This window comes from Leishmania donovani, chromosome 9 (assembly GCF_000227135.1).
Source record: "Leishmania donovani BPK282A1 complete genome, chromosome 9".
Lineage (NCBI taxonomy): Eukaryota > Euglenozoa > Kinetoplastea > Trypanosomatida > Trypanosomatidae > Leishmania > Leishmania donovani.
Genome location: NC_018236.1, coordinates 240010 through 267828, shown reverse-complemented (window position 1 = coordinate 267828; position 27819 = coordinate 240010). Strand labels below are relative to the sequence as shown.

The window sequence follows — 27819 nt, the reverse complement described above, 5'->3', positions numbered from 1 at the left end:
GAGAGAACAAGACAGCCAGAGAGGGTAAGGGAAAGAGGCCCTTTCAACCAACAGCTGCGAGTCGCTGTGTCTCTCTCGCTCTTTCTTGCCCATTCCCTTCACCCCTTGTCGTCCTTGTCCTGGGCCCGCTTGCTTCTCTGACCTGCATTTTACAAAGATATGCTGCTGCTGCTGCTGCTGCTGCCGTGGTGATAGTGAGAGGGTCACCGGAGAGATGGCGCGGAATGCGGTTGAGCGTTAAATAGGTGGCGTATGCAGAGAGGGAGGGAGAGGCACTTGGTGACGAGGATGTCTGCGGACGCTGTGAAAGATCGAGCCACGTTGCCAGCGCCTCTTCTTTTCCTCTCGCAGGTGGTGGTGCATGGCTCACTCAGACACGCTCATGCACACACACACACACACACACACGGGCAGCGGGCGAGCGGAAAGTGCCACGGGAGAGGTTACCGAGAGTAGACGTCGTTTGGTCGTCGATTGCGCTTGTGTCGGTGCTGCGGTGGGATGGGGTCAGGGAAGGGAACATATGCGGATGGTAAAGAACCGGGCAAACAAGCAAGAAGGCCTCTCCCCTCCTCTTTGTTTTTTCGCTTCAGCTTCACGACTGCACCGGGCCGTCGTCGCTGTCGCCGCCGTGAGACACCTTCGCAATTGGGTCCACGTGGCAGGGTTTCACTGTCTTCCGCAGCGGCTCCGCAGCCACCATCGGCTTTCGCACATTGGCGTCGAAGTCCATTGAGGAATCCATGATGGGCCTGAAAGGACTCGGGACGTCGCTGCTTTCTCGGGGCACCGCCGCGGGTCTGGACTCCATCACCAAAGGCGACGTGGGCGTCATGAGGCGGTGATAGATGACCCCTGGAGAGCGGAACGCCGTCACGACGGCCGTGGCCGTCATCGAGTCATCTTCCTCTGCGCCACCGTTGACGCTCTGCTCTAGCAGGGCAGCAGCACTCATGACGCTGCCCGTACCGCTCGCACTTTGGTCGCCAGCGGTGGCCGGTCGCGAGTCACGTGAGTTGTTCTCCTCGGCGACCGTGACCGACGTTGGCGGGACCTTGGCTACTGAGATGACACTTTTGTTGGGCGGGCCCGAGTCAGCACGGCGCAAGGCCTGTGCCCCCGCAGAAGCCGAAAGGGGCTCACCAGAAGCCGGTATGCCATCCGTGACGAGTGTCGGTGGGCCTGCTGTGCCGATAACGCTGTCCAGCACGCCACTGCTGCTGTTGCTGCTGCTTGCCGGCGACGATGCCACTCTTTTGCCGCCGGGGTGACGCGCCGCTTTTTCTGGAAGCGCGAAAGTCTCCTGCAGCGGTTGGTGGGGAGGGTTTCCTCCGCGGCTGCTGATCTTGACCGCCTCGAAGCGCTCTGATACAGGGCGACGCAACGGGGTGCTGACGCCGGAGCCGCCGCTGCCGCGGTTCGAGCTGACCATGATGTCGATAGTGAAGGAGTGGAAGGAGCTGCTGCTGCGCCGTTCAGTAGAGGCGGCAACGGCGGCCGTCGATGCGATAGGGGAGAGGATCTGGCGAGAATGCTGCTTCTGTGGTGGCGCGTTTCTGTCCCCCGCGCGCACCGGTGAGGCGCTATCCATGTTGCCTGTGTCGAGGGCAGGGACGACCATGGGGTTCAGGTTGGAGTTGCTTTCGACCGTCGCGCCGCCGCCCCCTGGCGGGGCACCGTCGGCTTGGGTGGGTGTAGCGATGTGGGATGAGGACACGGCGAGCTGCTGCTGATGCACTGCGATAAGTTCCTGGCTGCGGATGCGGCGGTGCACGGATGCGCGTGCCGACCAGGGCGCGATGTTGTAGTCGAGGTGTCGGTGAGTGCTACCGGAGCGGTGGCGGACGGCGCTGTTGTTGGGCGAGGGGTCACCGGATGGGATGTTCGCCGGCGGCGGAGAGTGGCAGACAGGAAAGGACGACGACCCGCCCACCGGCCCACCTGCCACGGCAGGCAACGGAACCCGGGCCGCCCCAGAGATCATATGCGAGGCTTGCGGCGCCATCTCCGTCGTGCGCCGCTGGAGGTTTCCGTACGCCTGCCACTTGATGTCGTTGTGTCGCTGACGGCTCAGCCGGGAGTTGGACATCAGCATCGGCGCTGTAGGCCGCATCACGCTCGGCATGCCTCCGTCTCCTGCCGCCGTGTTCATGTCGCTGCTGCGCGCCGAGCCGTTCGTCGCAGCTTGCCTTTGTCTCTGTGCTTCAAATCGCCGCACCGTGTAGCGGATCGCGTCCACCCACTGGTCCCGCTGCTCGGGCGAGGCGGCGTAGAGGGTGATACGCTTTGAAAGGCTCGGCAGGACGAGCTCGAAGCAGTTGACCGTGCCCAACGACGGGTCATCGCGCGCTTCCACCACGCGCAGCCCTGAAAGCGGCATCGTGCCACGCACGCGGAAGCGGCCGTTGCTGCTCTCCTCCGCATAGCACATCCAATCGCTGAAGAGGAAGATGAGGCGCTCGTGCCGACCGCGTCCAAAGCGCTTTAGCAGACGACCGTAGTGGATAAGGACGCGGCTGCTGTGATTCGCCGGTGCTCCGGCGGAGCAGAGCGCTGCAACAGCGCCGCTGTTGCTCGGCTCACCACCGGACCCTCCGCTGTTCGTCGAGGCACCCGGGATGTCCATAAGTGCCATGATGCCTCTTACGTCGTGCAGACAGAGCTCCTCCACGACAAGGTTCGTCTCCTCGCTGATGCGCAGCGCGGCGACGTCGACGAAACAGCTCTGCAGCCGTTTACGGTAGTTCGGCAGCAGCGCGCCGCTCTCCACCAGGCACCGTGCCACGTGGCTGTAGCGGCGCAGGATGCTTAGCGGGGTGGCAAGAAGCACCAGGAGCGTGCGGAAGCCTTCCCACATCGCTGGGATAGGAGGGAGGTGGGCTGCAGGGGACGAGGCTGCCGCGGTAGGGCGAGAGCGTCGAGCTCCACCGCTGCCGCCGGCCAGTGCTCTTGCCGGCGGCAGCGCCTGACCCTGCCCGCCCGCCGCGGTGCGCTGCTGCAGCTCCGGGGACGCTGGTATGCACACCCGATCATCATCTGGCATGCCGGATGGCCCGAAGGAGCGCCAGAGAAAGTCCAAGAAGAGATCGTTTTGCAGAATTGTCTTTTGGTCCATTTCCGACAGGTGCGTGAGGGAGGCCGCCGACACCCCGGATGACCCCGATGACTCTGCGCACCATCGCCACAGTCGCGACAACCGAAGCAGCTGCGGAGCTGCTTGCTGCGTGTACTTGACTGTGTACATCATGTGCTCCGCCATGAAGTGCTTCATCAGCTCAGACCCGAAGAACTCGCAAACCATGATGCCAATCTCGTTGTAGACGCTACGAGCGCCTGCAGCCGGGCTGGCGGAAGGGTTACGAAGGGCTGAAGCGTGCTTGCGTGTGTTGAGGGCGGCGTCGGGGACAGGTATGGCAGCAGAGGAGTGGAGCACCTCGCTGCTCGCAGTGTCCTGCGTCGCTGGATGCAGCTCATCCACAATTTGGGTGAGTCGTAGAAGGACCTTGTCGAGCTGCTGCACGAGGGTGAGGTGCACCGTATACAGCGTAGGTAGATTGGCGAAGATGGCCCAGTACTGACTGAAGGTCAGCGGGACGCGCGCCTCCGCCCTACTGGCCGACGACGACGAGGAGGCTTTTGTGCTCACCGCACCTGTTCTCGAAGCTTTCCTGGATGTCTTGCGCATCCTTCCAGTCGATTTGGCCGTCTTGGGCGGCGTTGCCTCTTTCGGCGCAGGCGCCGCCGTCTCGACCACGGCGGGCTGGGGTGGCAGGCGTCGCGCTTTCACCTCATTAGCTGCCGCGGCGGCCATTGTCGAGGGCACCGACGGATGTGCGTGCTTGGCGGGAGAGCTGTAGCGGTTCAACACACTGGCCGATGGCGAGCTCAGCTGTGGAATGGCCACGACCATGGGCCGCTGGCTTGGCGGCAGACACACGTGGGCCAACGGATCGTGCACATTCTCGATAAGGTAGCTCAGCTGTGCCAGTGTCACCTCCTCGTCTTGCAGGAGACGGTGCAGAACGCGGAGGCACGCCACGGCAGCATCAGCGGCTGACGTCTGCAGGCTGTTCATACGACAGTGTGCAAAAGGGAAGGGAGCCAAAACAAAGATCAGCCAATGCACGGAACAGACAGGCAACGCTGCTGGCGTATAGAGGCGCCGCTGTCGCCTCACTCTCTCCGTGTGTGTGTGTGTGTGTGTGTGTGTGTGCCGTTGGCGCCGAAGCGCGCAACGAACGAAAGGGTAATGGCGTCTCCGCCACTGGGCTCCCACAAAGGCAGACAGGCAGACACAGACAGGCGGGTAACGCAATGAGGAGGAGGAGGAGTAGTAGGAGGGGGGCTCGTTGACTTGAAAAAAGAAAAAAAACCAGCAAGCGACTAACAACAACGAAATCAGAAAGCGAAATGGGTGGGGTGGGGGTGGTGTGTCTGAAGAAGGAGGGAGGCGAAACGTGCGCGTGCGGTCCGCAGGTTTCCCTCCGCCCGCCTTTCCCGGCTCTCGTTGATCACGCTCGCACCGTCGCTGTGTGAGTGCACCTCCGATCGCCCTCTTTCCTATCTCTCCCCGCTTTCTTTTCTTTTTCGACGACACGTGACAGCAACAACAACGATCGAGCAGCAACGGATGAGGCTGGGAGGAAGGGGGGAGGGGAGATAGATATGGATATATATATATATGTATGTATTGTATTGGGGTCCTCCTCTGTGGGACTGTAAGCGCCGGAGAGAAGCCAAAACCACACAAGACAGAAAACGCTTGACACACGCACGCGCACACGCCGCGCGAGAAGCAGACACAGACAGACAGACAGAAAATAGATGGAACGAGGCGAAGGACGAGGGAGAGAGGCAGGGACGGAGAGGACACTGCGCGCCGTGCCAGCTTGCTAGGAAACGGAGGGTGGGAAAACGAGGGCGGGTGTGGTGGTGGGTCGCGATGGTCGCCGTGCAATGGTGAGGGTAAGCGTGCTTGTGGTGGGAACGGTTCACCTCCACCACCAACACAAGACACAAAAGGGACAGAGCCATTCAACGAGGGCAAAGCAGGGGCAGAGAGAGAGAGAGGGAAACGGGGAGAGACACAGGAGAGTACAAGGGGAATGGTACTCTCTTTCACACACACAGAGGGAGAGAGAGAGATGGAGATGGTCATTGATTCACGCGCGTGCGCTCATCTGTGCATTCAGGTCACCCACATGAAATGGCGAGCGAAGAGGGGGTAGGGAGGGGTATATATATATATATGTAGGTATGCATGTTTGGGCCGCGGACGAGGAAACACCGGAGCCGCAGTGCGATGTATGCAGTTCGGAAGGTAAAAAAGAAATGGAATTGCGTTCTTTTTTTTCGCTTCTTCCTCACGCTTTTTCGTGTGTATTTCGGAGTTGAGCAGAAGGGAGCGCGCGCAGAGGGGGGGGAGGGGCAACACACAGGCGCTGATTTGTACGAAGAGGGAGAGAGGCGACAGTTGTCAAGCAGTAGCGAGGGGCGCATACATACGAACTCGTGTCTGTCTCTGTGTCTGTGCGTGAATTCGCGCAATGGCTTCGAAGATGGAGGTCATCGCAGCTCTCGTCCGTCCATGCACTCGAGCAGCCACCCAATCCGCTTGCGATGCAGCTCGCCTTCACGCAGCATGTTGGCGTGCGTCACGGCGGTGGCGGTGGCGGCGGCGGTGGCGGCGGCGGCTCCCTGCGGTACGATAAAGGAAGCGGGCTGGAAGGTGTTGCGCAGGTCTTGCAGCTGCGCCACAGACGCGATGACGTTACCAAGCCCATTCGCGAAGAACCAATCCCGCACCGCTGAGTCGAACTTGGAGGCGCTGCCGAAGTCGGTGGAGTACGGTATCTGTTGCCCATCCCGGCCAAGCGGGTTGTCGTGCACCGCGTTCTCTAGCATGCGCTGCAGGAGTGGGTCAGGGTTCGGCTCGACAACACCGCCGCGACCGCGGGGGCTGCTTGTTCCCTGTGCCTTGCTCGCGGCTGCCACATACCGGCGCAGGGGCGTCACCTGCTGCAGAAGCACGCTAATCGTGTTGAGCACCGCGGCACGGATCGGGGTGGGCATAAATGGACAGTAGGCCAGGTTCAGCATGGCCGTCACGCCGCCGGTCTGCACGAAACGGCGTAAGCTCGACGGGTTGTAGTGACAGGAGGCCTCGACAGCGTCCACAAGCGCCACGACGACGCGGACAAGCGACGGGTCGACGGAAACCTGCGAGCGACCCGACTCTCGCAACGCCGCTGTGAAGGCTGCTGCTGTGGTCGCGGACGAGGTGCCGGGCGTGCGCGCACCAGTCACACTGCCGTGGTTCGTGCTGAGGCCTCTTTTCCCACGCTGGCACGTTTGCTCTTCGCCTTCCCGCTCCTCCCGCTCCCGCCGCTGAGATGTGAAGAGCGCGTCGATGTGGCTGCGCATACACTGGAACACCTCCGTCGCGTAGTACAGCAGGCACCCCTCAGCGCAGCAACGTCGCTGGTGGTAGAGTATCAGGCATGTGCCCTGGATGTAGCGGAGGGCCAGCTCCTGCTCTTCGTAGGTGACTGCTGTCGCCGCTCGCAGTAGTTTGTTCTCTGGTGGTGGTGTCCCTTGGGATGCCGCGCCGCTCGCTGCCCCCGCAGCACTTCTCGACGTTGTCGGAAGCGTAGTCCACTGCAGCGCCACGTCACTCGGCAGCTGAACGCTGATGGGGGCGCCGGTGCTCATGGCATTGCGCACCTCCAGCCGAGGTACGAGGATTGTGTTGAAAATTGAGCTCGTGTAGTCCACTCCTTCCAGCGCGTGCTGCACAACGTCCCAGGAGGGGCTGCGCAACGCGTTCGCGCAGCGGGCGGCGGCCGCCTCGTTGTCGCGACGCTGCGGCAACTCAGAGGAGGTAGGGCGCTGGTGGTGGGGGTAGTGTCCATGGGCGACGGCTGGCGACGACCCGCCCAACACCTCGACGCGCACCGCGTCGTAGGGCGGGAGCACCAAGTTGGATTGCCCCATTGGCGCGGCTGCAGCTGCACTGTCGGTGTGGCGCGCATCGGACTTGGTCTGCTGCTGCTGTTGCTGTTCTTGCTGTCGCTCAGCCGACTCGATGGAGGCCTGCGTCGTCCATTGCAAGAGTTGAGCCGTCGCCTCCTTCAACCCCTCCACCCGCACCGTGTGCAGCTTTGACGACATCTTCTGCACGCTCAACCGCAGCCGCGCCGCCACTTCCCGCTCGGCTGCCTCACGCAAGGCGAGCTGCAGAAAAGGGGTGGTGTAGAAAGTGTCCACAGCGGCGGCGACGGCGATCGCATCGCTACCTGTGCGTAGGCTGTTTGGGATGGGGCGCGGCTTGGCTCGGCTGTACTGCGCCCTGCGTCGGAGCGCTGTCGGCGTGTTCTCGATCGCAACAAGGCCACCGTCCGGTTGCTGTGCCTGCTGCTGCTGCTGCTGCTGCGTAAGCTTGTCGACTCTGTCGCTGTCATCCCGCTTCTTATCATCGGTAAACATTGGGGTGACATGAGAAACGGTGCCGCCGCCGCCAGGGGAGGCGCGGTGCTTGGACCTCTGCATAGGGGAGCGGGTACTTGCGGCGACGCCCGAGCCGACGGCGGTGTCTCGGTTGATGAGGTGGTGGTGATGCCGGTGCGAGAACTGCGCACGGGATGCAAAGTAGTACGGATCATTTATGCTGCGGCGGAGCAGCAGTACTGAGGGCGAGACGAACGTTCCAGCCGTGGTGGTGGTCGGCGACCGGGTCGTTGACGATGCGGCGTTTGCAGCTGCCGCTCCTGATACCGCCACCGACGCACTCGAAGGGGAGCCGTCCAGCCCGACCGGTACGCGTGAGAAGGACGGCTGTGGCATTTGAGGGTGGGGGAGGGGGCGGAGGTCGTTATGTGTAGAGTCGTGCCAGCCAGCCGTGTTGATCCGGTACCAAGCGTAGCTTGTTCACTTGTGTACTTCTTGTACACACATGTGCTGTCGCCAGCACAGAGATTAGAAGAGGTAGGGGGGGGGTGAGAGGTGAGGAATGGCGAGCGAGACGTCGACGGTGCTCCAGGAAAGACAGTGTTCAGAGGGCTGCCTGTGCAGGGGGTGGGTGGGTGGGTGGGGGTGATGGTGGTGGCCGTGCGCACTGACCGCCGTGACGGACGCATGCCGGGTATGCTTTCGCCTTCTCGCAACGCGTCCACTCCACCATGCACAGGCCCAGCAGCTGTGCAAGTATACACAGCCACAGCCGCATCCACCTCTGTGGCACCGCGGCGATGCCAAGGAACAAGGCTGGCGAACACCGTTTGGCGCCGCTCAGCCCACTGCAACGCCGCGGCACGCAGCACAGGGTGGGCCCTGGGTGACTGCGAACATCATCGCAACGCACCAGAGCAGCAGAAAAGCAGTAGGTGGGATGCGCATCCTGGTTGAGTAGTCGACACAATTTGTAGTGGGCTGGGACAAACACGATCCTCATGGCCGCAGGTCTCTTCGGCAGAGCGCCAGCCCAGACACACCTGTCCGCCAGCACCGCGCGCCCGTCGCGAGCACCGGAGGGCAGGCTGCAGAGGCGCGTGGATTCCCCAGAACGAGTGGGTACGGGACTCTGAGATACCACGCGCGCTGAGGTGGCCCGGCATCATCAGGGAAGAGATTCAAAACAAAAAAGGCGCGACGCCGATGCAGCCATGAGAAAGATGGAGTGGAGTGGGGGGAAGGGAGGGGAGCAAGAGAGGTAGGCCGTCCGCCTCGAAGACCCTCCTCCGTGAGCATGGCGGTACACGGTCGAAAAAAGAATGCAAGCTCAGTTACTGGAGAGTCGCAGATGTACATGTTGGAATGCTTGTGTGGCGGTGGCGATCGAGACGCGCAATCGCACGATATAGGGTGAGCATGCCGCGGGGTCAGTCGTCCGTTCTCAGGCATTTCAAGCTTTCCCAACTTCCTTCATCCGCTCCGTCGCCACCTTCCAAGCCCAGCCCGTACACGCACTCGGCGTGCCGACCACCACCTCCTGCAAGCACTTGCCGTTACTTGCCCAGTGGAGAATACTGTCCTTGGTGTCGCAAAGATATGTGACATGAGTTTTCACGCTCTGTGCACGGCTCCGCGGCGTATCCTCGTCACGTCCGGCGCCACGTGTGCGGTGCTGCGACGACGTTAGCGGAGGATCATGTTCGCAGCGGATGTCGCCTGTGTACACGTCCACCGCGAAGACTGACGGCATGTTGGTGTGGTAAGGGGTGTACACCTGCGAGACCTTCGCCGTCTCACCTGCCGAGGCCGCCTTGAGTTTGTCTTTGGCGGTCTTCTTCGCCTCCATCGCGTTGGAGACGCTCAGCATTGGCGGTGCCTCGGGGTGCCGCGTGGGCCACTGCATGCGGCCACCACCGCGGAACAGCGTCGAGGCTGGTCTCACGCACGCGCGGCAGGCCAGGTGGACATCCCCCGCCGGATCCGCGATCACCATAACCCGTCCATCACGATGGCTTTGATAAGGCTGCCAGGAGCCTGTCGGGATCACCGGGGCTCGCTGGAACGGGCTTGTGGTGCGATTGAACACACCCGGCGTGTAGGCGGAGATGTTGTTGTTCGGCAGGAGGCCAAGCCGCTGCGCTACGAGCGGTGCCTCGCGGCTGCCAAAGCGCTGCGCGACGAAGGTCTGCCGCATCACCTCCAGTCCGTAATCGCTTACGGAGATGTTGTCGACATGGAGAGGCTGCGCTGGCTGTTGGGCCGCGTAGGCCGCGGTGTTCATCCGCTCCACCTCTGTCGGTGTGATAATCCGCTCTCTCCGCTGCTGTGCCGTCGCGTCGTCCAAGGTAGTCGGGGTTCTGGAGTCCACGAGATGGCTGGCTTCCAGTTGCATGATGCGCCGCACCAGCGGATAGTACTCGTAGTGGTCTCCGTAGGCGCGATGCAGGGTGGTGAGGGAGATGTGCTGAATCTCCGAGTTGAGAGCTTCGTGCATATGCACGAGGCGTGCGTGGTGTTGCAGCTGTTGCACCGACACCCCGGCTGCGAGTGGATCGTTGGTGCGAGCCTCGTCCATGCGGTAGCGCACGTACTCCTCTAGCGACTCCAGCTCACGGGTAACGTTCGAGAGCTGCAGCTGCAACTTTGTGCGGTTGCCGACAAGGTGACGGCCCAGTCGGTCCCAACCTTTCTGCACGCGACGGCGTTGGATGCGGTGGCCGTCTGCGTATATGCGCTCGAGCACGGCCGCGGCCGCCTGCTTCTCTTGCTGCACTTCGAGTGAGGTGTAGAGGGAGTAGTACCCCTTGTCCACCAGCATTGCGCGGGCAGAGGTGTGATACGGGTACAGCTTGTCTTCATACAGGGACGGCGTGGCGGTTTTGTACTGTGCCGCACTCGCTCTGCGCTGTTTCCACTGCATTATCATCGCCGCGCGCGTCGCTTCCAGAGCACGGTTGTTCGCCTCCACCACCTTAGGATCATCACTGAGGCGGTGCGGCGAAGCGCCGCCGTATGGGGTGCCCTGAAGCACAACTTCATCCTCTGCCGCACAGCAGTCCACAATGCCGTCGCCGACGAGTGACGGTGCGAGCAGCTGGCGTGCTGTACCACAGATGCACACAAATGGAAGCACTGGGCCGCTGGAAACGTAGAGACGATCCCCAACGTCGCCGCGCTTCCGCGGCTGCAGCGGGTAGCCGCGTGCCTCGGCGTCCTCCTGCGCAATCACGTCGTCGGTTTCCCACAGACGCAGCGGCTGGTTTGAGACGAGGTATGACTTCCAGCGTGTGCCGACTGCGGGGGTGAGAGGGCCAGACATGGAGCAGGCGTTCGTCAGCAACTCGTCTGTCCCGTCCAGGCAGTCGCAGTAGTCGTCGTTCACGCGGCTGAGCGGAATGCGCTGCGAGACCACGTTAGCCGGTTGCACGACCAAGTGCCATTGCACCTCTTGCGGCGTGAGAACCACCCGCAGCGTTGGGAGCAGGCTGCCACCCTCACGATTCGGATCCGCCGAACCGTCACGGAGTGGCTCCGCGCCGCTGCCTGCCTGGCATGCCGCGAGCACTTCTCGCCGCTCTTCCGACCGCAGATCGACAACGCGTGTGCCGCAGCTGAACAGAGGCGGCGCCGCCGACTCGCGGTGCGGTTGCAGAAAGGTCTCACTATATGCCTCAAGGGTGTAGCAGTGGAGGCGCGTTGACGACGATGACTGTGCTGCAGGGGTCGAATTTTGCGCAGCGGCGGCCGACACTGCGTCGGACGCGGTGCCTTGTGGCGCTGGTGGCGGGCCGCTTCTGGTCCCTGTCAGCGGCGGTGGGGCGGGGCTACGGCGTTGACCGGGGGGCGCACCGAGACTGCCGCCCACGACTGCGCTGTCCTCGTCACCGGCTCTGCTCGCCGTCACGGTGCTGATAAGGTAGTTCGACATCCACACAGGGAACCACTCGCGCCCCTTGCCGGCCATCTCCAGATGGACAAAGGTCCTCTGAACATCGGGCCCGTCCACGACGTACAGTTGCACCAGCAGGAAGCTTATCAGAATCGAGAGGAAGAAGGCGCCGATGAGACCGAAGCCGAAGAGAATGACGCAGGACGGACTCGATGCGACTGTAGGGTGGGAGGAAGGGCCAGCCGCTGCGCTTGTATTGGTATTCGCTGGCGCTGGCGCCCCTGAGGCTGCTGCCGCCGCGCTGCTGCTGTGTGCAGCTGACGCATCATCGGCCTTTGCTCGCCGCTGACGCAGCGTCGGCGCCGCCGCGGGGAGACGAGCGGAGGCGTCAGCCCCCGCCTCTGCGTGCACTTGCGTCTCCTCAGAAGAGGTCGAGGAGTGCTTGCCCCGCCTGGCCATCGCATACGGCAGCATTTATACGGTGCGTGCCTGTACGTATCGGCTGGCTTGTGTGGTAGTAGCGGGAAAGACAAATCAAAAGAGGGGCAGTGCAGCTCGCCCACGGTGGATGTGCGGCTGTCGTCTTCTCTGCAGGACCCCGATGCCGCGCGGGCAGGCAGACACGGCGACCCAACGAAGATGTTCGAAAAAAGTGTGTGTGTGTGTTTCAGCAAAGGAGGTGGAGGGGAGGGGGAGGCGGCTGAGAGAGAGAGAGCCGTCACGGTGAAGTTCCAAGCACAGATCGTGCCACATGCTCGACAGCGCATCGGCGCACACATGTTTCTTTCTTTTTTTTCCGTCGATATACCCAAGATCCCTTATTGTTTTCCTCTGCCGCCCTGCTGTGTTGTGGCTGTTGTGCGGGTATCTGTCGGGGCGTTTCGAGCTTATACACACGTGCACACACACACAGACACACACCCAAAGACAAAACAAAGTAAGCGATAGCGGTGCCTCCGTGACCCTCCTCGTGCCTCTCTCCCTCTCCGCACCTTCGCGTGTATGCCTGCGTGGGAGAGGAGAGAGAGCGAGAGGCAGGGAGGGAGGCAGCGGTGTGCGGGATGTATATGTACGTGCGTATGTATGTATATGTGTGGGAAAGGTCTGATATATATTCTGGCTTGCATCACCTGTTGTGCTTCTCTCCCTCTCTCTCTGAGCGGTCGCTCCCGTCCATGTGCTTCGCTCGAACAACCAGTCACCAGGGCTGTGGCAAAAGGCTGAGACAGTGTCGCCGGGACTGGCGTGCACCCACGCAGCTCAGCGCTGCATCAAAGACCCGGACGACGACGTCGGGTTTTCCATGGCGTGGAAACGCTCAAACGGATCCAGCACCACTGGCCCCGCCGGCTCTCGCAGGACATCCGACAGCTGCCCCGTCGTGGGCACGCGGCGTCGCTGGACAGCACCGTCCACTACATCCAGGACAAAGATGCCCGGCACCGTTGAAGTGGGCGAGGTATTGCCTAGGGTCGTGACGCGGGTCTTGCCCGGCAGCGCGGCACTCTCGTACGTGCCGTCGCCCTTCAGGATGAGCAGCGCCCAGTGATCCACGCCGATGCCCCGCTCGGTTGGGTGCCGCTTCAGCATCTTGGTGAAGTCCTCCTCACGTCGTACGCCGTTGCCTTGAGTTACATCAAAGTGGGGGCACAGCATCCCCGGCAGAATGTTGAGGCCACGCACGCGGATGTAGGACCAGGAGGTGCTGAGATCCGCGAGTTCTGCCTCGGTCTTGGAGATCTGATCTTGCGGGATCAGGCCCATCTTCAGTGCCGCCCTCTTCAACGACGGCTGCAGGTACGTTGCGGGGTCTGCGGAGTCGCTGTGGCCCGAGGTGAACCAGCAGATCGCACCGGCACTGCCGCCCGCCATAACGACCTGGCGCGCCGCAGCGTCCTTGAGCAGCCGCGCGAGCCCCGTTTCTTCCCACCGCCGCACCGCGTAGAGTGTGTTGCCGCCCGAGACGAGTACAATATCGGCCGCGGTTTGAATAAAATGCGCATCGCCGTCGTTGACCGCCTTCACGGCAGGGTCAGCAACTTGGATCGGTCGAACCGTCCAGCCACGTTGCAGTAGCAGGGATGTCTGCTCCGCCTGGCTCTCTGCGAGGTCGTAGGTGGCGGTACCAACGTAGGCGACACTCACCACCCCGGTCTTGGGTGTCGCCACGAGTGAGAGGAGGTGGTCGATCGTGACAGGCTCACTGAAGGCGTCGTGGCCGGAGCCGGCCAAGCAGGCGCGAATGGAATTCAAGTGCGGCGCGCCCATGCCTCCTTCCTTCTTGTGCAGTTCTCAAGTTGTCGAGCGAGTGTGCGAGCAGGGTGGGCACGTCAGAGGTGGTAACGGGGGGAGGGAGCGCTTTCTGTACGTACTTGTGTTTAACAACACACGAATATATATATATATATATATATATATGTATATACACACGGGGGGAGAGAGGCAACGATGATGCCGCTGCCGTCGCTGTGTGCGAATCGACTGCTGTGCGCCAGCTCTACGCTGATCGTATGCCTCTGTGCGTGTGCGTGGGTGCGCGCGCGGTGGTGCGAGATCGGTGGAGAGGATGGGTGTCGGCGCGTTAACTTATTTGCAAACAGAGAGACAATCCACGCGAACGCCGGGATGTAAAAGATGACGACCGTAACGAATAATACGAGCGCACCCTGATGCTCTGTTGCTGGGTGGTGCGAGTGGCCCTACAGAGGAGCGGGGGGAGAGGTGTAGGGGAAAGTGCGCACTGGCGATGAAGTCGCGAGAGTTTTTTTCTTTTTTTTTTTTGCGGAGGCGGTGACGACGTGAAGAGGCCAAACAGGCACACACACACACACACAGAGACACGCTGGGAGCGGCACATTGTCAGCCGAAAAAGTGATGATGGCGGCAAGGATGATGGACGACGACCAGCTCGAGCACCTCGTCAGGACTAACTCGCGTTGCTTGCAACGTAGATGACGAGTGAAAAACAAAAAGACAATGCGCACCGAACGCCTAAAGTGTATCCAGTAGCTCCCGCAACAGACGGAGAAGGGATGAGAGGGGTGTGGGGCCTGCAGCGACGCGGCCGGAGGGGGCTGAGCGTGTGCGCCGCCGGCCACTCGCTCTCCTCCACCTGAAAAATGTTATTGTTTTGCTCGTTGGGTCCCTCTCGCTGCAGTCCGGTCCCCACGCGTTACCCCTCCCCCCTTTTCCCTCCTTCCGCCCGGCTCTTGGCGAATATTACAGGCACCCTTGCTCCTTCAGATACGCTGTCTTGAGGTCGGCGTAGTTGACCCGCTCCAGCTTGTCGCCGAGGGCAGCCAGGTACGGCGTCGGCTCCAGCGTTCCGCTTTGTGTGTGCTGCGCGGGCAGGTCGATCACGCTTGCCGTGGTTGCCGCCTGGCCGCTGCCAGACCTGCACTCGCGCGTTGCTGCGGTGAAGCACACAAGGTGCTTCATGGCTCGACTCATGCCCACGTAAAAGACGCGTTTTTCTTCTTCGCGTGGCCGCACCGGGTACTCGCCGACCCAGCACCCGGGCAGCAGCACCGCCGGCCACTCCATGCCCTTCGCGCGGTGCACAGTGCCGACAGTGACCTGCCCGATCCAGTGTGGCGAGGTACTGGTAGGGAGGCGGCCGCTGTTACCAGCGGTGCCCGCCCCCGCGGCTGCTCCTGCAGCATCGTCCGCGTTCCCGATCTCCCGCATGGGGCCGTAGTCGTCCGAGGACACGAGCGACACAAACTCGTCCAGCACGCGATGCAGCACCACGGCGGGTGGGCGCAGAGCCTGCATGACCGTCATAGTCGTGGTGGTGCTCCCGGCACTGAAGTTGCTGACCGAGTCGTCGGCAGCAGTTGCCTTGGAAAACAGTTGCGTTCGACTGTTGCTGTGGTTGCCGCTTGCCTGGGACGGGCGAGACCGCGACGACGCCTCCTCCCCTCTACCCTCACCACCGCCGCCTTCCTTCTCTAGCTCATGCGCCACCTCACGCTCCAGCGCCTCCCGCACGGAGTGGTACGTGTGCAGCACCAACTCGGACAGGTTCATGCGCTGCTCCTGCCACACCGCTGCCTCCTCCTCGGGGGGCAAAACGTCCTCATCGACGACGCCGTCACTGCCGGATGCGGCACCTGACCGCCGGCTGCCATGGCGCCACCGATCCCACCTACCGCCGCCTCCACCGGCGCTGCTGCAGGAGGCGGCGGCGGAGGAGGAGGTATAGCGCTGCTGCCGTTGATTGTGCTGCGAGGCGCATTGCTCCATGAGAAGGGCGCCAACGCGAGGCTGGTACGCCGAAGCGCTGCTTCGCCCGGACGCCTCGTCTGCACAGCGGTCACTACCCCAACCGGCGGCGGAGTGACGCGCTCGCTTCGCCCCCCTCGTGGCTGCTGAGGGGGTGGACGTGCGAGCTGCTACCGCGGCCATGCTTTCGCCCTCGTATCCACCTTCGCGCAGGACGTATCGAAGGACTTGCTCGACGTCGCAAGACGGCTGCGCAAGCAGCTCCCTGGCATGCACCACGATGCGCACCACGCTGCGGATGTTCTTCTGGTTCTTTTTCGACACCTCCAGCTTGGGGAAGAGCTCATGGGAAAAGTTGTGGTACACGAGCTCCTGCAAAACAGCAAAGAAGGAGTACGACTCGGGGTGGACTCCAGGCGTGGCGACGACGGGGCAACCACCGCTGATGACCGAGGTACACGCAGCGCCGGGCTGTAAGCCCTCACTTCGCGACCCCTGCGCGCCTCCGTTATCTGCGCCAACCTCGCTGCCGTTATCCACGTGGATGGTGTGGCGCCACGACCGTATCCGCGCCGCTTCCATCGCGCGCCGCGCCTGACAGACAGAGTCAAGCGACAGGAAGAATTTCTTGGCCGCCCCGGCCGATAGCCGATGCAGCGGGGCGGTATTCAGGACTGTGCGCACATTTGCGTCACCTTCCGGGCCATGCGGCGACACACACAGTCGCAGAAACGCAAGCAGCGAGCGCATGCTTGCGAGATGGTCAACCGACATCCCCTTCAGCTGCCGCACTGGAATGCGCTGCGACTGCAGCACATCGCAGTAGAGTTGCACCCGCCGACGGGAGCGACAGAGAATGGCGATGTCACCGTAGCCGAGGTGGGCATCTCGACGGCGTAGCACGTGGTTGATCACCAGTGGCACCGCCTGCAGCTCATCATCCTCGCTGGCACACTGCACGAGCGTCACGGCGCGCTCCTCGCGATGGTGGTGTGCCATCTGCGTTGCCTTCACCACGCGATTGGCCGCTTCCACAATGGGCCCGTCGCTGCGGTAGTTCATCGCCAGCGTCAGCACTGCTGTCTGAGGAAAGCGCTTCTTCCACACCCCGAAGACGTTTGGCATGGCGCCGCGCCACGTGTAGATGCACTGATTGGGGTCTCCCACGCAGGTCACGCGACACGCGTCGCCGGCCAGCAGCGCCAGCAGCTCCACCTGAATCTCGTTGAAGTCCTGGAACTCGTCGACGACGAAGTGTGTGTACTCGGCACGCAGCGCGGTGCACACATCGGATGGGACCATCTTTCCCTGTTGCTGCTGTTGCTGGGGTTGGTGTTCGCCCTGTGAGGGCTGCTGCTCGTCCAGCCCCCCGCCGCACCCTTGCGAGGCTGCGAATGCGGTGACGGGGACGGGTCGGATCAGGTCGTAAAACATCTGCTGCAAGTCTCCAAAGTCCACGGCGTTGCGCTCCTCATGCAGAGCCTTTTGGTAGTAGGGGAAGAGGTATGCATCCTGCAGGGCAGGGTCCGACTGAGGAATCGGCGGCACCTTCATCGTCTTTACCCGATTCACGTAGTCGACCAGGTCCGTCACGGCCTCGCTGCTCTTTTCACGTTGCGCGTACGTGTCGACAACACGGCGGGCAAGTTCGTACTGCTGCCGCGCATCGAGGACGTGCGTGTCGGACTGGAGGGCACCAAAGCGCCGCAAGCACTCGAGCCCGAAGGCGTGAAACGTCTTGAGCTTCAAGGCGTGCGCCTCGCGGGTGAGCGTGGGAGGAAGGGTAGACCGCACCCGCTCCCGCAGCGTCTCCGCTGCTTGGCGCGTGAAGCAGATGCCGAGGATGGAGTGTCCCGGCACACCGCTCTGGAGGAGGTAGGCGATGCGTGCCGCCATCGTCTGGGTCTTTCCGCTGCCGGCGCCAGCCTGCAGTATCAGCGCGGCGCCCGCCGGGTACGTGGCAGCGCGTATTTGTGACTCGTCCATCCGTGACAGCGCGGCGCAGCAGGCAAGGGGGGTTGCCGACGACGGGGATGGCGACGATGATGGCAGGAGCGGTGGCGGGGACAGCGAGGCGGGAGGGAGGGGTAATGGCGCGCCGTGGCCTTCGTTATGGAGATTCGTGGCGGATTGCCGCACGACACCGGCTTCCTGCGTTACCGATACATCCAGCACGCTCGCTGACCCCGCCACCGTGGCAGAAGCAGAGGTGGACTCGACTAGCTTAGCGGGGCCCACTGCCGGGAGCGCGGCAGTGGGGTGATGGGGGGCAATGGCACTGACCGAGGGATTCGTCGCCGCTCCGCCTGTGCTTTCGCCCTTCGACAACGGTCGCGAGGTGTAGGTGAAGGAGGTGCGAGGCGCGTGTCCGGCACGCTGAAGCGGAGCGGCCAGCGAGGCCTGAATCGAGTAGGAGCTGGGCTGCGAGCTGCTTCCGCGGCCACTTCCAGAGCCTTCACTGACGGCGACGAGAGCATTGCGAACTTCCTGCATGGCAGGCTTATCTTTCGATTCTGCGTCTATCCCACTCTACGGGTGTGCGACGTGCGAAAAGAATACACCCGCTCTCTCGCACACAGACACACACTTGAACGGATCCGATACTTCGAGTAGGAAGGAGGTCTCTGATGAGCGGAGCCCACACTGTGTAGGTTCATGCAAGAAACAATCAAGAAGGGGAGGGGTGAGGCAGAGGTTGTGCGGGGGTGGCAGTGGTGTGGGAGGAGAAGCAGTTGTGTCGATCTATAAAGATCTCTTGTGGTCTGGTGTCGGCGGAGCGGACGCCAAGCCCCCGCTCGCACGTATATGTATATATATATATATATGTGAACGCGTATATGGATGTGTATGCCCATATGTATATATGTGCGTGTGTGTGTATATGTACGGCATTCCTTTGCGGACATCACAGGCGGTGTTGTGGCGTCAGTTCATACAACGAGGACGAGGAGGGGAGGGCGAGAAGTAGTGCTCGAAGAACAGGCGGACGACCTGGCTACACAGTCAACGCTGGTAGCAGCAGCAGCGCTACGTTACTACCCGCATGAAAAACGCATATGCACACACACACACACACAGAGACACATTGGCGACGCATGCGTGCGCGTACCCGCTCTACCGTTTGAGTAGCGTTGTTGAGGCTCTTCTTGCATGAACCTTTTTTTCCTTTTCTGAATTCTACGGCTCATCCACACCGCAGCTTCCCTATGCGTGAACATGCGCGGGCGAGTGGGTGGGGCAGGGGACGCGGTTCAGCGCACGTGTCTGTGTTACAGGTAGACATGAAGGAAAAAGGAGGGATGGGGGGGAAGGACCAAGAGGAGGAGGAGTCGGGAAAGAAGCGGAAGGAAGAAGTAACAAGACGACGACGACACATAATGCCGGCATAGGGGGCGGCACACAGAGATACGCGCGGACGACACACCTACATCGTCGTCGTTATGCCCTCCACAGTGCTGCACAAGGATGTATTTACGATTGTTTGGGCGTTAGGGGGTGTCGGCCGTTAGAAGACGCCGGGGAAACAAGGCGAAGGTGCGTGTGTAGGCGTCCTTATCTCTCTCTCTCGGTATATGTGTGCGTTGCTAGTCGCTGCGCTCATCAGTGCGTAGGTATGCGTGAGTGGAGAGTTCGTGTACGCATGGACCACCCAGCGCGCGTCAGCGACAGGGGGCTCGGATCGCACCCCTGCACCCTCTTCAGCGCACCGCAAGCTCACGCTCGCCGTACGCCGCCCCTCTACCGAAAAAAAAAAGGACAGAGCACACAGCCACACACACACACACACACACAAGACTGAAGAAAGGAAAAACAAAACGAGTACGAAGGACAATGATCACAAGCAAGAGGATGTCAGCCCCTCGCCCTCCCCCACACACACAATAAAAGGACAGGCGCGCAGGAACAGCCAGAGCCGCGCTAGCAACAAACAACAAGATAGGAAGGACAGCTACACGCACACACACAGAGACAGACCATAAACAATGGGGAATAAACGATAGCAAGGAGGGGGCGGTGAAAAGAAAAACGTCCGCGAGGAATTGAGAGAGGGGGAGGAGAGACATAGAGGAACACGCGCGGAAACGGATGCGCACTCAATCGAAGAAGGTGGTGGTGGTGGGAGGAAGGAGGATGAGAATGGCCACAACAAAGGAAGGGAGATAAAATAATAATAATAGAAAAAAGGGAAAAGGAGGTAGGAATGTCTTTTGTTTGGTATGTGTGTGTGTGTGTGTGTGAGAGCCCTACCAGTTGGCACTCTCAGCCATCTGCACTTTTTCTGTTCGCAATGTTCTCTCCGTCTTCATCCATGTGCCCCCCCCCTCCCCCAGACAGGGCGAGGGCTTTCTGCACGCAGCATTGCGGTGAGGGTGCGGGCGAAGGGGGTTGGTGATGTGGAAGAAGGGGAGGAGGGAAGGAGGAAAATGCCCGGCGCTATCGTTGTCGCGGTGCATTCGCCTACACGGAAAAGTTGCACACGAGAGCTAGGACCAGAGTCAACACGGCCACCACCACACGTAATGGCGCGGCGGCGGCGTCGCGGTACTGTGGAGGGTCGCGGGAGCACTTGGCACCTTCGGAGCCGCAGTTGATGGGGGCCCTGCAGTTAGGCTTGTAGGGTGCTGAGCCCATCGCCTGGAAGAGTGCGCTGGTGAGTACCCGGGACACCCAGGACGGCGGGCTGCAGCCGCAGAAGTTGTTGCCCACGAGGCTGACATTCTGCAGGCCGGCGATGTAGCCCAGCGTGTCCGGCATCGAACCGCGCAGCAGGTTGTTCGACACGTCAATGTTCTTCAGCGATGGCAGCGTCCACCTCGGCAGGCTGCCGCACGCGCTGGAATTTTTCAGGATGACCGTCTGCAGCGAGCGCATCGCGTTCCAGCTCGCGGGAATGGTACCAAACAGGTTGGTGTTCGTGAAGTTGAGAACCCGCACCTTCTTGAGGCCGCCCCAGCTGTTCTTGAACCCGCCCCCGATGTCCACGTTCGTCAAGGAAATCTCAGTGACCGCGATATTGGCGCTGTCGCCCGCCACATTCAGTTCTGGAAGGCTGCCGGTGAACCCAGCATTGTCGATGATAACTGTGATGTTCGTGTCGGCATTGCAGCTGACGTACGGCCAAGTGCACCAATCATCCCCTGTCCACACACTCGCCAGGCCAGGTATCGAGACCGCGAAGGACCGCAGAAACTCGGCGGTGATGGAGTTTTGCGCTGCCGTGAGAGCCGCACGCGTGACGCCACCGGCGAGGAGCAAGACGTACACGACAAAGGCCATCAGCGCGGCCATGCTCAGACGACGAGCTTGCTGGGCCATGCCTATGATTTCGATAAGCTTCCCTGTCTTCACCTTCTTTCGTTTATAGAAGACGAGGGAGGGGGTGGGGTGGGGGTACCAGCGAAACAGCGATCACTTCGAAAGGCGAGGAGGACGGTGGTGGTAGGTGGTGGCCTTCTCAACCTCTCCCTCTATATAGATGTACGTGTGGGTCTATTCCTCTTTGAGGGGAAACGACCGAGCAGGAGGTTCGGGAACAAACGCACGCATGCAGACGTGTGAAAGAAAGCGCAGCAGAGCCGAAGGTGAGCGGCAACGGCAGCAGGACGACGAGGCGAGAGGACGCCGCCGGCACACAGTGGGGTGATAAGATCAGCACAAAGACGTAATAAAGTACAATGACACAAAAAGGATAAGATGTGCGCGCGTCGCACACACACACACACACAGAGAAAGGGAGTAAGAAAGGGGAGAGAGGGGGACGGAAGGGGGAAAAGGAAGAAACCAGATGGAAAATGTAAGAGATAGATGGGAGAGCGAACAAACAGAATAGGGGGTAAGGTGAGGGTGAGGGGATGGATGGATGGATGGACGCACGCAGAGACACACCAGCAACAACGGAGACCAAGAGTCCTTCCCCCAAGACACACACACACACATGCGAAACGCACAAACGCTCCAGCAAAAGCCGTGCGCAAAGAGGATTGGGCGAGGAGTAGGGGGGGGGGCGTTGCGCCGAATGGATACGTATAAGAGAGAAAAAAAATACAAATGAAACTCTTTTGTAAGTATATATATATATATTACGACGTATCTTATGTATCTCTATATATATAGATGTGGTATGCTGCACCGGATATCAATGTACCGACGATGTGACGCTTTCCTTTTTCGCACTCTCGTCTTAATAATAATAATGCGTCGTAGGCCCGATGAAGAAGAAGCAGGTGGAGAGAGAGAGAGAGCTACGGGTAACACTGACACGCACCCATGCGCAGCGAGGCGGAAGAAGGCAGGGGCGGTGGCGGTGGTGATGGTGGTCGGGTTCGGGTACCGAGCCGTGATGATACACGAAAATGCCCGTTTGTGCTCCTTCGAACGGACAGCAACGGCTAGACGACGCACGCACACACACACAAGGCGATGAGATGGTGATTACGGGGAGTGAGAGAGGCAGAGGAGCACATGAACAAGTCGACAGATGTGTTCGGACGTGTTTGTGTGTCTCGTTCAGGGTACCAAGCGAAGACGTGTCAGAAATGAGGAGAGTTCCACGCACACAGGAAGGAGAGAGTGTGAGAAATGTGATGTAGAGTCGAGGTAACAGAGAATCAAGAACGTCTGTAATAATAGACACACACACACACACACACACACAGTTGTTGGCCGTAGAGAAGACGGGCGAGTTGGAGCGCGTGCGCGCACGTGAGTTCGTGTGTATGTATATTGTGCATATGTGCAGCGGAAGCATCAGCAGGGGCAGAGACCCCCCCGCCACCCATAACGAGATGAAGAAAAAAGAGACACCAGAGAGATGAAGCGAGAGCGTCAAGAAGAGAGATCGTCTTCGCCACCATCGTTGTTAGCGAGGGGGAGAGTGGGCAGTGAGGTGATGGCGGAGGCATACGTCTACCCACACATTCACTGGCGTACAGATCCGAGACCTCCTTTTCTATTGGATCTGTCGTGCCGCTCAACGTTACGCATTCAATGCAGGCACCATGAAAAGAGCTCTGAGGAGAGGAAGCCCATCTTGCTATGGGCTCCGGGCCCTTCACCAACTACACCTTTTCCGCGCTTTTCGTGTTGATTTGCAAGTGTGTGCATGCGTGTTTTTTTTTTTGTGCTTGTCGCCACAAACGTCCATCTCCTTCACGTTTACCCCTCCATCGCGGACCTCGTGTGTCGGTCGTGCCGCTCCTTGTGCGTATTTCGTGCAGGGTGTGCCATGCATCAGCATTCATCACTACACAGCACTTCAAAAGTGGGCGAGGCGCATGTCTGACCGTCCCCCGTCCTCCACACACGCAGAGAATACATGCATGCCTGAGTGCAGGCACGCGCAATACAACGAACACAGCAAACGAAGCGAGCGAGACAGAGAGAACGCACGAGCTGGCTTCTTTTCCATCGGTGTGTGCCTGCGCTGCTCTATCCTCCCTCTCCAGTGAGGTGTTGCTGTGCAGTTGGTGAGACAGACACACGCGCATTGATGGAGGCACGGATAGAGAGAGAGCAAGGTCTCTCTGTATGCGTGTGTGGGGGAAGCACGGCGGCGCGTACACCCCCCTCCTCAGCCTCTTCCCCCCCCCCACTACCACTACCACTACCACTAAAGAGAGAAAGCAGTCTTGCACACATGTCCGCATACTGAGCAAGCGCGAAGAGTTTTGAAACAAAATCGCCGACTTTGGGAGGGGGATCGGGTACGGGATGCAAGGCAAACACACGGAAAGCTCGAAGGGAGGGCGGTATGAAGAAGGATCTGCCGGATCAACGCCGGCAGAAGCACTGCCCCGTCTTCGTTCACATCACCTCTTTACACGTATATGCTTCGAAGTCTGCCCCATTCCATGCGCTTTCTTCATCTGGCGTCCTGTGCACGTCCTCGATCTTAGCATACAGCGACGTCCGCACACAAACATGCGTGGGGCCGTGCCGCTACCGCTTGTTCGTTCCAGCACCGCCACCGCCACGACGACGGCCGCTCTCGCATTTGCTTGAGTGCCCTTTCGCGCCTCACACACGTACTCCACCCCCCGCTTCTCCGCCAACCCGAGGAGGCAGCACGGCACGCGCACACCGCAGTGACGGGAGAGGGAGTCGGACAAGGACGATCCTTGCTGGCGAGGCAAAGAGCGCGCGCGTTTCCTTGCTGACTTCACGTAGAATGACATCCCGCCTCTCCTTCTCCTCTTCTCCATCGTCCACCTCTCCAGCGTGGCTGGAATCTGTGACGGTGGGTGTACGGTAGCAGGCATGATAGCGCGCGCGCATCCATGTATGTGCGTGTGCTCCCTTTGTGCAGGAGAGGGAGGAGCTGACGGTGAAATGAGAGGCGAGAAGTGGACAGAAAGCGAAGGGTTTCTTCGCTGATGCGCCCCTCTTGTAGTCTCGGTGATGCTGCGATGGGGGCCCACGCGAAGTGCGCAGAAGAACCCCCCATTGAATGGGAGAGAGGACATATGGATGAAGTGCCGAGAATGTGCTCTTCAGAGCCGTCCTCCTCTTCCCTCTCATGGGGTCGTTCGGTGCGTATGTGCCTCACGTATGCAAAGGCAGCGAGAGCCGACAGAGAAACACACACACACACACACACTCACTCACCGGCTCCACACACGTGCAGAGAGCGGGTGCTGGTAGTCGTGGACAATGACTACGAGGGATTGTTTCCCTCGTGCCCGCTGCTGCTGTGCCCGCTTACACCACTGCAGTTTTCGCTGTCCATCTGCCTCGCTACGGCGATGCGTGCTGCCTCCACCGTGTCGTGCATGCAGATCGGCACCCCGTCCTCGTCCACATCGGACAGGAGTGCGGTTACCGCGGTCGCGAATCCATCTGATGCCTCCTGCAGTGGGAGAAGCGGTGCGGCGTAAAGCAGCTGCTCCATGGCGTGATAGTCGTGGTAAATTTCGTGCGCGCGGTAGCTGTCCCTCATCTGTGGGAGGAGGAGGGACAGGCGGCGTGTCAGGGCTTCAACTCGCTTGCGGCGTCGTTGCCGCGCGGCACGCCACTCGACATCGCGCATGAGGGACGCTATCGGATAGTCTGGATCGCCGGTGCAATGGGTAATGATGATGCCAATGAAGTCGGGTGTTACGCCGGTGTTTGTGTGCTCTTGCCCACCACCTTGAGCACCGCCGATGGCGCTGCTGTCGTCGCCGTCGTTGCTGTCAGTGGTGGTCGTCATAGACGTGCCTTCATCACTGCTGTCGTCGGAGTCATCTGGCGGCGCGAGATCACTAGCGCGTGCGCCGCTTCTGCAGCCATCGCCCTCTCCACGTGGCCGTTGCTGGCGCTGATCCCGGGGGGCACTCGGTGCTACGGGCGGGGAACTTGATTCGGCAGGTTGACTGTCGCCCGCAGCTGCGGCTGTGGCAGTGTCCGTCTCGGCTTTTCTCACCTCTTCCTCCTGGCGCGCCCCCTTCTTGCGTGCCCGGCCGACATCACCGTTCTCTGACACGCCGCCGCTCTTGCTGCCCCGATGAAGGCGTCGCGCGGCGCGCAGGCGATCCACCGCGGCAAAGCCCCACCCCAGGAAGGCGCCGCAGTTGCTGCAGTTGCAGAAGCACCACGCATAGCCGGCGAAGAAGGAGTGTTCAGTGGAGTAAACGGTCGTGTTGCACTCCACAAAAGACGGCGCGTGAAGCGTGGTGGAGGCGGCACCGCGCGTCCCTGTCGCATCCGCCGGTTGCGCATGCGTTGTGGAGACCTCCTCGACCTGCACTGGTCCTTCACACTTTTGTGCATCGAGGACCGAGGCGGCGGTGGTCGAAGTATCGGCGTTACACGAGCGAAAAGCATCTGCACCGGGTGGTGGAGCTTCGCCACTAGGCGTTGAGGCCAGACGCAGTGTCACATGCGGAGCCAAGCGCAGTAGATCAAACCGCCGCGCGCTCGGGTTCGTGGCGCTGTACGCCTGTATCGGCGGCGATCCATTGGCGAAAAGGTCCAGCTCGTAGCTGTACACCTGCTCCCTCCACACAGGAACCGCCTCCTCCGCCGGCAGCACATCCCACAGCGAACCAATAGGGCAACGACAGCCGTCACAGAGAAGGACTTCGACGGTGCCCTGCGGGCTGGCGGAGGCGGCGGCCGTGGACGAGGAGGAAGGTGACGCGCTCATGGGAGCAGAGAGCGATAAGGAAAGATAAAGGAGCGGGTGAGATCAACAACAACAAACAACGAGGCAGCCAATATGAAAGATCGACCTCTCGCGTGCGTCTGCCTCGGTGCTGTTATGCTTTTAGGGCCAGCGCTGTGGGAGGGTGGCTGCGGAAACTTGGGAGTGAGGGAAGGAGCGGCGGAGGTTGGGGTTGGGGTTGAGGGGAGGGGGTGGGGCAAATGAGGTAGCGCACATGGCCGTGTGCACCCTTCACTCCTGCTGCGGCGTTGTTCAAAGTTTCTCCCCAATTCTTGTCCATGACAGCGGTGTCGCCGGCACCCCGTGTGCCGATGCCGGGCAGTTCTCTGTTTGGATGCCGCAGTGTCGCTCTCTCTCTCTCTCTCACTCGCTCCTTCTCTACAAGAACACACACGAACACACGTGGAAGGAACTTTCGTGCGGAGAAGAAAGAAAGGAGAAGGAGGAGGGTGGGGGCTCATGATGCACAGAAAGCGATTTCGTTTTCCTGCCCAACGCGTCCGTTATCCTGCCATCGAATAGGAGCGCAACCGCCACTCGACCCTCCCCCTCCCCCCTCCCACCGCACCCACGGGGCCTGCCGCAGCACAAGGCACCAACTCAGTGACCTGAGCGCGTCCCCTGCCTCAACCCGTGCCCCCCACCAGAGGGGAGACTCGGCACTGGCAGGGGATAGGGTGTGGGTGTCTGGCCTCCTCCTCCTTCCCCCTTCCCTTCTCCGCTGCCACGCGCAGACGCAGGCATGCACGCACAGGCAGATACATAGAAGAAAGCAAAAAGCGATGCACGCAGACAACACCGATGTCTGGTGATGACTGCTGTCCAGGTCTGCTCGTGGGCAGGAAGAGGGTGCCGTGGCTACGTGGCGCCTGCACCAACGTCAACACCTTCCTCGTTTCTTCCTTCGCTACGACTCCATCGGTTCCGCAGGGAGATGCGGTGTCGCAAAGGGTTCATACTCCACCGACACCCGCGTCTCTGCCCCGCTGCACTCGCACGTGACGTGCACGAGCCCCGTATAGGGCGGGCTGTGGAATTCCGCGTCCATCTCCGTGTTCTTCATCGCATGCAGTGCACGCAGCACTGTCTCGCCGTGCGCCACGAGCACCACCGTCTTGCCATCCAGCTCTGGGACAGCCAGCAGCCTCTTAGAGGCTTGCGCGCACCGCTCTGGAAAGCTCGAGTCGACAAGCTTGTTGTCCTTCACTGTGAAGACCGGAGGCGGGTGCAAAGGGAACGGATTCTGCAGCTGCACGTGTGGCGAGGTGCTGGCGCGGTGGAACGCTGCATCGTTGTACACGGGCTCTGGGCAGTGGAAGGGGCCGCCGTTCGGCTCCACGACGGATGGGTTGTTGCACATGTCCACGAACATCCAGTACGGGCCTTCCATGATGGCCGGCTCAAGATACACAGGAATCGTGTCGACCTTCGCGCTCGCCGCCGCGGCGCGGAGGGCGCCGGTCACGATTGCATTCGAGGTCTGAACGCAGCGCAGCAGGGGAGAGGTTATAACGACAACATCGGCGGGGTCGACGCGGTAGTGGCGGACCAGGTACTCGCCGAGTTTTTCCGCCAGGACGACGCCGTTTTCGGTGATGGGAGAGTCGTGCGGGCGGCTGTAGGTCTTGGCGAACTCGCGGTTCATGTGGTCTACCCGCTCGCTGTGGCGGGCAATGAAGATGTGCGCGGGCGGCATTGTGCGCAGCTTTAGGATGTTGCAGGCAGGCCGGGCAAGGGGAGTTGCACCGCAGCAGCAGCAGCAAGTGGAAAAGAACGCCTCTGGGGGAAGACAGGCGGCAACGAAGCAACACGTACCATGCGAGTGGCGGCGTCCGTGCGTCTTTGCGCGCGGGTTTGCCACGTCCCGTTGCGGAATCGGTGGAGGCGCTGTTCGTGTGATGTGGCACGCCCGGGAAAAGCACTGATACAGAAAAGGCGCAGCCAAAGAGGAGGCTAAAGAATGAGGCGGCATGGACACGTGTGCGCGCGTCAGGGGAGAGGGAGAGGGAGAGGGGTAGGGGACAACAGGGCGGATTAGAACCATCGATGACGAGAGGGCAGAGTACGTGTACGTGCATGTACAGAGAGAGAGAGCACAAGACGAAACGCCCGGGTC

At 61.0% G+C, this 27819-nt stretch overlaps 8 protein-coding genes across 8 annotated transcripts; all 8 read right to left on the bottom strand.

The window, feature by feature from the left end:
* Positions 1-595: 595 nt before the first annotated feature.
* On the bottom strand, positions 596-4075 carry LDBPK_090680 (hypothetical protein, conserved; the record flags this gene model as incomplete). Its single annotated transcript, XM_003858700.1, has 1 exon — positions 596-4075. The coding sequence occupies one exon, from the start codon at positions 4073-4075 to the stop codon at positions 596-598; it is 3480 nt and encodes a 1159-aa protein (XP_003858748.1).
* A 1490-nt stretch (positions 4076-5565) lies between these two features.
* Positions 5566-7842, bottom strand: LDBPK_090670 (hypothetical protein, conserved; the record flags this gene model as incomplete). Its single annotated transcript, XM_003858699.1, has 1 exon — positions 5566-7842. The coding sequence occupies one exon, from the start codon at positions 7840-7842 to the stop codon at positions 5566-5568; it is 2277 nt and encodes a 758-aa protein (XP_003858747.1).
* Positions 7843-8899: 1057 nt separating this feature from the next.
* On the bottom strand, positions 8900-11812 carry LDBPK_090660 (hypothetical protein, conserved; the record flags this gene model as incomplete). The annotated part of the gene is made up of 1 exon (XM_003858698.1): positions 8900-11812. The coding sequence occupies one exon, from the start codon at positions 11810-11812 to the stop codon at positions 8900-8902; it is 2913 nt and encodes a 970-aa protein (XP_003858746.1).
* Positions 11813-12598: 786 nt separating this feature from the next.
* On the bottom strand, positions 12599-13606 carry LDBPK_090650 (cyclin 1, putative; the record flags this gene model as incomplete). Its single annotated transcript, XM_003858697.1, has 1 exon — positions 12599-13606. The coding sequence occupies one exon, from the start codon at positions 13604-13606 to the stop codon at positions 12599-12601; it is 1008 nt and encodes a 335-aa protein (XP_003858745.1).
* A 951-nt stretch (positions 13607-14557) lies between these two features.
* On the bottom strand, positions 14558-17548 carry LDBPK_090640 (ATP-dependent DNA helicase, putative; the record flags this gene model as incomplete). The annotated part of the gene is made up of 1 exon (XM_003858696.1): positions 14558-17548. The coding sequence occupies one exon, from the start codon at positions 17546-17548 to the stop codon at positions 14558-14560; it is 2991 nt and encodes a 996-aa protein (XP_003858744.1).
* Positions 17549-20020: 2472 nt separating this feature from the next.
* LDBPK_090630 (surface antigen-like protein) lies at positions 20021-20878 on the bottom strand (the record flags this gene model as incomplete). The annotated part of the gene is made up of 1 exon (XM_003858695.1): positions 20021-20878. One exon carries the CDS (start codon positions 20876-20878, stop codon positions 20021-20023), a length of 858 nt encoding a protein of 285 aa, XP_003858743.1.
* Positions 20879-24215: 3337 nt separating this feature from the next.
* On the bottom strand, positions 24216-25685 carry LDBPK_090620 (hypothetical protein, conserved; the record flags this gene model as incomplete). Its single annotated transcript, XM_003858694.1, has 1 exon — positions 24216-25685. The coding sequence occupies one exon, from the start codon at positions 25683-25685 to the stop codon at positions 24216-24218; it is 1470 nt and encodes a 489-aa protein (XP_003858742.1).
* A 925-nt stretch (positions 25686-26610) lies between these two features.
* LDBPK_090610 (hypothetical protein, unknown function) lies at positions 26611-27399 on the bottom strand (the record flags this gene model as incomplete). The annotated part of the gene is made up of 1 exon (XM_003858693.1): positions 26611-27399. The coding sequence occupies one exon, from the start codon at positions 27397-27399 to the stop codon at positions 26611-26613; it is 789 nt and encodes a 262-aa protein (XP_003858741.1).
* Positions 27400-27819: the final 420 nt, after the last annotated feature.